The sequence below is a fragment of the Tachyglossus aculeatus genome, chromosome 23 (assembly GCF_015852505.1).
Source record: "Tachyglossus aculeatus isolate mTacAcu1 chromosome 23, mTacAcu1.pri, whole genome shotgun sequence".
In the NCBI taxonomy this organism is placed as follows: domain Eukaryota; kingdom Metazoa; phylum Chordata; class Mammalia; order Monotremata; family Tachyglossidae; genus Tachyglossus; species Tachyglossus aculeatus.
The window spans coordinates 24573798-24584527 of record NC_052088.1 but is presented as its reverse complement, the minus strand read 5'-3'; the positions used below and the strand labels follow the sequence as shown (position 1 = coordinate 24584527).

Below are 10730 nucleotides of genomic sequence, written 5' to 3'. Positions count from 1 at the left end.
TACCATTCACCATTCAGCAAAGGCCAAACTTGGGCTGGCGGTGTCCTGAATTTCATTTTCAGTGACTCCGGGTCTGTCAGTGCTGCTTTTCTCAGCAGTGGGGCTTCCAGGCTCTTGTGATGGAGCTCTCACAGCTGCAGGGCTGCAACCCGTCTCAATTGTCCCGTGGGGTCTGTGAGGAGCAGCGGTGTTAACTAAGTTCGGTGGCCGCTGCTCCCGTTGTGGGCTATTGGGAAAGGGGACTGCTTCTTGTCGGCATTTCCTCATCCAGTCCCATGGTTGGCTCCGATGGTAAATGATGTTTGCCTGCTGACCATGGAGGCAACAGATCTGTAAACACCGGTGCCATTCCAAGGGCTGGTTTTCTGTTCGATCCTTATTTGTGGTGAAGAAAATGCTGAGACTCAGTGTCTGCGGTCAGTCTATCGCCTGGGCTGCCGCGCAGCTTGTTGACATGACAAGAAAATTTTGGGATCGAAACCAAACGACTGTTCTTCAGGATCCCTGGGTGCATATGATTGGCTTTTTCTCAGTCTGAACCACCTGGGAAAATCCACTTTTCCTGAAGTCATGGGTGTCTGAGTCCACAGTTTGGAAATCCCCCCAAGAACTAGAAAACAGTTCAAAGCTTGAGATAGTGACGTGGAGGTTTGGGAGCAGATGTCCCATTAGCCGACCTATTGGGTGTTCATGATGGAGATAGATGGAGTCTTTCCCATGGCTAAGTGGATAGATAAAGCATGGACATGAGAGTCAGAAGGTTGTGGGTTCTAATCCCGGTTCCACCGCTTGTCTGCTGTGTGACCTAAGGGTAAGTCACTTCGCTTCTCTGGGCCTCGGTTACCTCATCTGTAAAATGGGGATTGAAACTGTGAGCCCCAAGTGGGATGGGGCTGTGTCCAACCCGATTCCTTTGTATCCACTCCAGTGCTTAGTACAGTGCCTGGCATATAGTAAGCACTTAACAAATACCACAATTACTGTTATTATGGTGACACAAATAGCAATTCCCTTTTCAGAACCATACTGCGCTTTGCTTGCACAGAGCATGTGGGTCTACCAGGCAGTGGGAAGGACTCTGCCCTGTCATGTGTTCACACCACCCCATCCCTCCAACGGATGTCACCACCTTGGGTTCTTGACTCCATCTTGGATGGTCTCTCACCTTTGCACTTATGACTCACAGGGGTACAGAAGGGCATCTGCATGCATCACCCTCCTTGACAGGGCATGACCAATAGTCCCAGGGCCAAGAGAGTAGTTCTCTCTCTCTGAACCTCGGACTAGTTGTGATGTTCCCCGATAACTCAATTTGCCAGAAACCCTGGCAAACACCCAGGACCTTAGAGGAAGAGACATCTTCACTGTCCCAGCAGAGGGGAAGTAGGAAAGCAGAAAAGCAAACCACAGCAGCGGACGGAGAAATCAGGAACAAGAGTGCAAAAATTGGAGTTTGGAGGTGAAAATTGATGAGCTGGGGGTTTTTGGGAGGAGGAGAATCAGGTGAGGTCTGGAGGATATGATGACTCTGGTGTCTTCTGTTCTCCCACTGTCATTTCTGCTTGTGGGTGTTCATTCCCATGTTTTACTGCACTTCACAGGTGGGTTGCCCATCTTGCTGGGCATTGGAGGAAACAGGATGGCAGAAATTGGTGTCCTGGGACTACTATGCTGGTTTTCTATTTTGGTTTTTTTTTCTTAGATTTTAGTAGGACTTTGAAGATGGGGAGAATGGTGGCCTGTCAGATATGAAGCAGGAGGGAGTTCCAGGCCGGGGGAGCAGGTGAGCTGGGGGAGATGGCGAGAGAGAGATCAATCAATCAGTGGTATTTATTGCAAATTTACTGTGGATGTCACAGTACTAAGCAGTTGGAAGAATGCACTAAGGTAGAATTTGTAGCCCCCTCTCAGGACTGGGGAGTTTCCAGTACTCTATCAGTCTTGACTATGGGAGGGAGAGTCAAGCCGAGACATACCTAGTCCATTCCTAGCTTGGGCAGTGGCTAGCGAGTGATAGGCAATCTGCTACAAGTCAAAACTCACCTGTGCTGGGCAGCAGCAGCATGGGAGAGAATTGAGGGCTGAGACTCAAGTTTACTGCGAGGAAGAAGGCAATGGTAAACCACATCTGTATCCTTACCAAGAAAACCGTATGGATACACTATCAGAACGTTCGCAGATGGAGATGGGGAGTTCTGGAAGAGATGTGTCCATGGAGTTGCTATGGGACAGAGAAGATGCGACATAGTATCGCGATATAAAATACGAGACAGGAATTGGTAGACACAATCCCTGCCCTCAAGGAGCTTACAGATTAGAAGGCTATGCACAGTGGTCTGATTGTTCCTGGAACCAATGGCTCCTGCGGTTCATTCTAGAGAGGGCGTGGATTTAAGAGTGGAATTACTGCAGGTAATTCTCACTAACCCTTTTCCATTCCACCCCCTGCCCCTGTATTGTCCCTGAGTTGACCACTGGGTGAGGGCCCTCAGCTCCGTCTCCGCCAACCACTGACTCATCTCGCAAAGCAGAGCCCATGATTGGCAATGATGAAGGTACACAGTGTTTAAAAATGTCAAGGTTTATGGTAGCAGTTCCAGATGGGGGCTTAAAATTCCTCTGAAGTCCATCTTGGAGCATTCCTTTTCTAAATTTTCAGACAATGTTTAGAAGAACAACAGCGAGCCTTGCTTATTGTAGTGTTCCTCAGGTAATCGGCTAAGTTTCCTTGCCTCAGAGATGATGATTTCAGTTGACCCCAAACCCGAGGAACAATACTCAGAACTTAGAAAAAGCAGTTTCTTTTGGAATTGAGAGGTGACTAAAACAAGCCCTGTTCTTCTTTTTCATTCTAATTGTTTAGTTTCATTTTCTAGTTTGAATTTTCCTGGGAAAGGGAGATGGGAAGATGATTGGCTCCATCAGGATCGGAGGGGCAGGCCTCTGGGACTCGGCTGGAGTGGCAGCTAGCATTTAGTACAGTTCTCTGCACCTAGTAAGTGCTTGATAAATACCACTGATTGATAGTAGGAGCAGAAAGGCTGGAGCTAAAGGTGGCACAGAAATCCAGGGGCGAGGACATACGGAGTGAAGGGAGGTTTCCTCCGCCCAGGTGAAGCTTCTGCCTGCCATTGGACCAGAAGGAGGGTTGGGGCGGGGGGATCTGTGGTCCTTGCCCCAGACTACTTCCCCCAGAAGTGGCACATCAGAGAAGTGGGCTCACATGTTCTGGATTTGAGCCCTTTTCTATGTTACTACCTGGAGCAAGTCCTGCCCACTCACCCACCACTACCCTGGCCCTGCTACCTCCCCAGCATTCCATTGCTGAAGGGCTCCCTCCACTCGCTTCCCTTCTCTTGTGGGCCCGGGCCATGGCGTAATGTGTAAAGCAAGTGTTGTGGGTGACAGAGGTGTGTTGAGGGAATGTGGTCTCCTAAAACACAGGACCGACTGGACTGCAAAACTGTACCTTGAGCTCGGTGGTGAACCCCTCCACCGGTCCCCAGCCTGGTAGATTTGTGAGCCGGGTCCTCTTGCAGGGCACAGACCGACAGGCCGCTCCAAACCTGCTACTTATCCCCAAGGTTGGTGAGGAGCAGTTACCATTATCATTAGGGAAGCAACCTGGCCTCCTGGCTATAGCACAGGCAAGTGGCAGAGCCAAGATTAAAACTCAGTGCTGTGTGACCTTGGGCAAATCACTTACCTTCTCTGGGCCTGAGTTTGCTCATCTGTATAATTAAGTAGAAATATTGTTTTCCTCCTCATAAGACTACGGGCCCCATGTTGGGATAGGGACTGTGTCTGACGTGATTATCCTGTATCTGCCCCTCTGCTTGGAACATTATTAGTACTTAACGAATGCCATGTATTTATTACTGGTAGTAGTATTATCAAAGCAAATAATTAGTTCATTGAAGGTAGTGGTTCTGATACCTGTACAAGGTCAAGCACTTGGTATGAGATAAGGAGGGTTGTGGTTGATGAGGGTGGAAGGAACCACGTGTGGGGGTGCTGGGTAAGGCGGGGGTTTCTCCCTTGAGTACAGGCTTTGTGGCCTGGCACTGGACCCAGTAGGCCCAGCCCCCAGCATGCAGGTAGCAGAGGGAGAATTACAACTCGGGTCTGTTGACTCCCAGGCCCAAACTTGCCACTAGTTCACACTGCCTCCTCCACTGGAACAACAGTGAGAATGTTCACTCATTTCCTGGAAAGGTCCTCTATTAAAGACAAAATGTCAAAGAATTCCATCGATACCACTCACAAAATAATGAGCCTGGTGTACAACAGCTAGATTCTATTATTTTTATTAACATTGTTATACAGTCAAGGTAATTAAAAAAAAAAAAAAAGAACAACAACTAACCCCAATCTACCCTTCACGGACTAGGGGCATCCTGTTGAGCACCACAAACGCGGGCCAATCTTCCACTGTAACAGCTGATGTGCCCATTCCACAAAGACCATTTATTTTCCCACATCATTTCCGGGCTCACCATTCAGTACAGCTCGCAGGGTTCTGTTACAAAGCTGGGTCACCTTGTGGTGTTTTTGGGCAAAAAGCCAAATACAAGTATAAAAATACTGAGATTTTGATTTTTTTTTTTTTTTTTTTAAGGGCGCTAGAGGTGAGTGTCGGCTATAGGTATTCTTCTAAGTTCTACAATCTGCGAGTCGGCCCCGGTCCTGCCTTCTTGGCTCTCTTGGCCAGATTCATTATCGCTGATGCTGAGCCCGGCACCTGCAATACAAGAGGGAGGTAAGTACATGCAGTGAGGGAAAACACCAGTGGGGAAATGACACTATGTTCAATACTTGACCACTGTTCAAATTTGAGCTCAGCAGACGGGCACCCAGCCTTGCATGATCTAGATGGGTGGACTATTACTCTATTTATTTATTACTCATTTATTTATTTATTTATTTATTATTTATTTTACTTGTACATATCTATTCTATTTATTTTATTTTGTTAGTATGTTTGGTTCTGTTCTCTGTCTCCCCCTTTTAGACTGTGAGCCCACTGTTGGGTAGGGACTGTCTCTATATGTTGCCAACTTGTACTTCCCAAGCGCTTAGTACAGTGCTCTGCACACAGTAAGCGCTCAATAAATACGATTGATTGGACAGGTGGTGATGGGGGGGTGTGGACCAACGATCTGGAGAGGGGTTGGGAGAGAGAGGGGATATGTCTTTCTGTACAGAATCCAGGCCAGTGTGGAAGGGATCAGTCCTGAATATTAAATAGGCTTCTTAGGCTAACTCTGCCCCGGGCAGGGATGTTAATCCTGGCCAGGAACTTTTCAAAAAAAACCTTTCATTTCTGAGCAGAATCTGCAGAAGAGAAAAGGTGCACCCGATACCAAAGCAGTGTTTAATAATAGTAACGGTACTTTGCACACCAAACACCGTACTAAGCACTGGGATAGACATAAGAACGTCATGGCCAGACAGTCCCCGTTCCACAGTGGAGCTCTCAGTCTGAGGAGGAGGAGGATCAGGTATTGAATCCCCATTTTACAGATGAGGAAACTGAGGCACAGATAAGTCCAGTGACTTGGTCAAGGTCCCAAAGCAGAGAAGTGGCAGAACCGGGAGTAGAACCTGGGTCCTCTGACCCCCAGGCTCGTGCTCTTTCTTTTAGGCCAAGCGTTTGTGGGGCCATTGTCACGCTGTCAGGAGAAGGTTTGAAGAGTTAGGTGCCTCTGGGCTCGTGAAATCCGAGGTCTACCGGATTGACCGTGAGCCTCTGGGACCTCATCAAATTCTCTGCTTCATCTCCACCTCATCCGCCACTCTCGGCTATTTCCAGTGGGCCAGCTGGCACACAGCTAACAAACCTACGTTATAGTGCTCTATAAACCCACATCTCGGCATTACAACACCAAAACGCAACTCATTGGAGGCCCAGATCTTTCTGCATATTTACCGATATTTACATTTTATATTAGTGGCAGCAGTAGTCTGAGTGCCCACTTGGTGCAATACGCTGTGCTAGTTGCTTGGGAAGCATAGTATAAAGTGACATGCTTGCTGCCCTCAACTTGAGACAAACGGAAAATTATCTTCTTTCTCTCCTCCCTTAGAAGCTGGAATCTCCTTGCATTTGGGGAAGAGCAGGTAGGTAAAATGGGGCCAGAATGGGGAGAGCCTTGAAGCCGATTGTAAGTTTTTGATGGTTTTTTTTTAATGGTATTTGTGAAATGCTTACTACGTATCAAGCCCTGTTCTAAGTGCTGGGGTAGATACAAGTTAATCAGGCCAGATGCAGTCCCTGTAGGAGGAGGGACAAGTATTGAATTCCCATTTTGCAGTTGAGGAAATTGAGGCATAAATAAGTTAAGTGCTTTTCCAAGGTGACACAGCAGGCAAAGTGGTGGAGCTGGGATTAGATCCCAGGTCCTCTGGCTCCCATATGCTCTTTCCACTCGGCCAGGCTGCTTCCACAATAATAATAATAATGGTGGGAGGTGGACGGTTTTGAGGAGAGGAAAGATGTGGGCTGAGCAAGGCTTCGGGTACAGCAGCATGTAGAAAAGAGTGGGGGCTCAGAGACCAGTGAGACGGCTAATAAAATACTGTAGCCAAGGCAAGATCAAGTGCCATTAAAAAAAAAGGTGGGGATCAGAGCTAGTACCAGGCTGATAGCAGTTTGGGTAGAGAGAGAGGGGAAGGAAGAGAGGCAGGACCTGAGATTGTCATATTATCTTTACTTTTTCTAGGGCTATTTTTTCAGTGCTTACTCTATATCAGGCACTATATTATGTACTGGGGTAGATGCAAGCCAAGTACATAATATAGTGCCTGATATAGAGTTAGCACTGAAAAAATAGCCCTAGAATAGTAGTATTATGTAGTGGGGTAGATGCAAGCCAATTGGGTTGGATACAGACCATGTCAAATAGGGCTCAGAATCTTAATCTCCATTTTACACATTTTAACTGAAGCAAAGAGGAGTTAAGTGACTTGCCCAAGGTCATGCAACAGACAAGTGGTGGAGCCAGCATTAGAACCCAGAGCCTTCTGAGTTCTGTATGAGAGTTTAAGTATTCCAAAAGTTCAGTTTGCAAAGTGGAATATGCATTTTTCTCATATATTCTGGAAAGGTGAAATTCTTGCCATCCTTGGGGTTTGTCATTTTCTGGGCTGCCCTCAGTGACTTTATCACAATTCAGGCAGAGTGAAATATCACTCCATGTGCTCATAAGCATGCAGCTCTCTAACTGTTATTAAAAAAAAAATACCCTTGGTCCCAGGCACCAGAGGGTAAAGCAGTGTCAAAATCGGTTTGGAGGAAGTACTGCAAAAATTGCTTTTCATTGCCGCCTCCTTTACTGTCTCCAACTCCTCTGGTAAAGACTGTTTCAATTCTATGCAAAAATCTCTCTGCTTGTCCTTTATGGCAATGGATTTCCTCCTTGGTTCTTACCAGAGCTTACTTAATTTGTAGATCAAAAAGGTTTCTCCTAGTTAAATCAAGCACTTTAGAGTAGTTTATGTTGTTCCGATGACAGTGGCTATTTTAAATGACCTCTGAGGGGCTAAACAATTGTGCCCATTACCATACAGAGGAAATGCAGTCTGAATTTTTTTTTTATTTCATGCCCTAGGTTGTCTCCAACCATGGAAACATTGTACGAAGGAAACAGAGGATCATTGCTTCAAAGATTTCATTACCCGCAGCTGAAGGCTTGGAACTCTTCCCCTAGCAAGAGGAGGACAGTGTGTTCCATCTTTATGGTGAAGGCATCTGGAACAGTCCCCTCCAAGACCATCCTCTGGTTGTAGCCCTCACCTCTGAGGTGGTGAGTCCGTTGTTGGGTACAGATTTTCTCTATTTGTTGCGGAATTATACTTCCCAAGCGCTCAATACAGTGCTCTGCACACAGAAAGTGCTCAATAAATATGATTGAATGAACGAATGACCTGGCTGCCATTTTAGAAACAGCATTCTAGGATGCCAGGAGGTGGTTTAGTGGATAGTCTGTGGGCCCGGGAGTTAGAAGGACCTGGGTTCTAATCCCAGCTCTGCCATTTGTCTGCTGTGTGACCTTGGGCAAGTCATTTCACTTCTCTGCGCCTTAGTTACCCCAGTCTTAAAATAAGGATTAAGACTGAACCCCAGGTGGGACATGGACTGTGTTCAAAGCCGATTTGCTTGTGTCCACCCCAGTGCTTAGGATAGTGCCTGGCACATAGTAAGCGCTTAACAAATTCCACAATTATTATGATTATTGTTAGGGAAGGGAAATGGGTCTTTTTTAGATTCTTTAGATTCTCCTCCAGGAGGCCTTCTCAGACTGAGCCCCTTCCTTCCTCTCCCCCTCGTCCCCCTCTCCATCCCCCACATCTTACCTCCTTCCCTTCCCCACAGCACCTGTATATATGTATATGTTTGTGCATATTTATTACTCTATTTATTTTACTTGTACCTATCTATTCTATTTATTTTATTTTGTTAGTATGTTTGGTTTTGTTCTCTGTCTCCCCCTTCTAGACTGTGAGCCCACTGTTGGGTAGGGACTGTTTCTATATGTTGCCAGCTTGTACTTCCCAAGCGCTTAGTATAGTGCTCTGCACACAGTAAGTGCTCAATAAATACGAATGATTGATTGATTGATTCAGGGATGGTTGGAAGTCCTTGCTGGAGATAATCCCTGTCACAACAACCCACAGACCAAGCAAGCTCCATAGCTGGGCTGCCTGTGACTAGGCACTTCACTAAGTTCCCCCCTTTTTTCAGGGTCAGAGAGATGTGAAAGCAACAATTTCCCCTATCCACCCTTCCCTCTTGGTCGACTATGCACTTGGCTGTATACTCTACTATTTCTCTTATTCATAATCTATATCAATGTCTGTCTCTCCCTGTAGCTCCTTGCTGGCAGGGATCGTGTCTACCAACTCTGTTTTACTCTCCCAAGTAATTAGTACAGGCTCTAGCCTGTAAGCTCCTTGTGGGCAGGGATTGTCTCTCTTTATTGCTGCACTGCACTTTCCCAAGCGCTTAGTATAGTGCTCTGCACATAGTAAGCACTCCATAAATATGATTGATTGCTCTGCATACAGAAAGAATTCAGTAAATACCACTGACTGATTTGCAGCAAGTCTAATCTCATCACATTAGCTAAATGGTCTTTCTACCTCCCTGGAAGTCAGAATCTCATAATAATAGTATTTAAGCACTTAGTAGGTGCCAGGCATTGTTCTAAGTGCTGGGCAGACACAAGATGATCAGGTTGGACCCAGTCCATGTCCCACATGAGGATCACAGTCTTAATCATCATTTTACAGATGAGGTAACAGAGGCACAGAGAAGTTAAGTGATTTGCCCAAGGTTACACAGCAGACAAGTGACAGAGCTGTGATTAGAACCCACGTTCTTCTGACTCCTAGGATGTATCTGTAATTTTTTTAATGGCATTTATTAAGCGCTTACTATGTGCAAAGCACTGTTCTAAGCACTGAAATGTCTGTATCTTTTATTTATTTATATTAATGTCTGTGTCCCCCTCTGGACTGTAAGCTTGTTGTGGACAGGGAATGTGTCTGTTCATTGTCATATTGTACTCTCTCAAGCACTTAATGCAGTACTCTGTACATACTAAGTGCTCAATAAACACGAATGAATGAATGTGAGGCTGCAGAAAAGGAGAGAGGTTAGTGTGGGAGAGGTAGATTTTTGGACTCATCCATATAGAGGTGGTAGTTGAATTTGTGAGAACAGAAGAGCTAACCAGCCAAGAGGGTACAGATTGAGAGTAAAACTGAGCCATGAGGACCCTCCAGAGTTGAGAAGTGGGAGGCAGAGGAAGAGCCAGCGAAAGAGACCAAGAAACAGTAGTCGAAAAAGCAGGAAGACCCGAAGTGTGTTGCAGGGAAAGCAAAATTATATAGTGCTTCCAGGAGAAGTGAAAGTCTACCTTATGTGTAATTTATTTCTATTAATGTCTACCTCCCCGTCTAAATTGTAATCTCATTGTGGGCAGAAAAATTGTCTTTTATATTGTTGTGTTGTACTCTCCTAAGAGCTTAGTAAAGTGCTCTGAACACAGTAAGTGTTCAATAAATATGATTTGTTGATTGGAATGGGATTAGGATTTGGGGAGGTGGAAGATGTCATTGGTGATTTTGGAGATGGAAGTTTGTGGAGTTGGAAGTGAGGAAGTGGAGGCAGCAGGAAGAAACAACCTGGATTGCGGGACAGAACGGTAGACGGGAGATGCGAGAGCTCGATGGTGGAGTTGGGAGAAGAGATAATTTTTTTAGGCTAGGAGATGTGGGTGCGTCTTCTACCTTCCTACCCTCCCCCTAACTTTCGGTTTAACACCTCAGTTTGGACTACTGTCTATGAATTTAGTCCACCCACCCCAGGAATTGCGATAATCCTATTCTAGTCCTTTTCCCAACTCCCTAGCTTTCTACTCCCGCACTTCTGCCAGGGGCCCTAGGTCTTGCTGGCCCTTGGATGACCAGAAGCCTAGGTTCTCCCCAGGCTCATTAGCGTTCAGAGTGCTGGGCACTGCATGGATCACTGAAGAAATGTGGTTTCATTACTTGAGCTTTTGGCTTACCGGTAATGTCTGTACCCTTGTAAAAACTGCAGACACAGAAGGTCAGTGTTCCATTTTGTTTTCAGGCATTGTTCCTACTGGCTAGGGTTTGGGATGCACTTACCCAATTTTTAGATAAATTTCGTAATACCCAAGTGAAGCTCAGAGCAGGTTTGACGC

General features: G+C 46.0%; 1 protein-coding gene across 1 annotated transcript in view; it reads right to left on the bottom strand.

The window, feature by feature from the left end:
* Nucleotides 1-4612: 4612 nt before the first annotated feature.
* The window catches only part of ADGRV1 (adhesion G protein-coupled receptor V1), a 470004-nt gene continuing 463886 nt past the window's right edge, over nucleotides 4613-10730 (bottom strand). Inside the window, exon 90 of the mRNA XM_038765531.1 lies at nucleotides 4613-4741. Coding sequence (XP_038621459.1) covers nucleotides 4623-4741 — 119 coding nt within the window. The 3' untranslated portion in view covers nucleotides 4613-4622. The remainder of the gene's footprint in view (nucleotides 4742-10730) is intronic.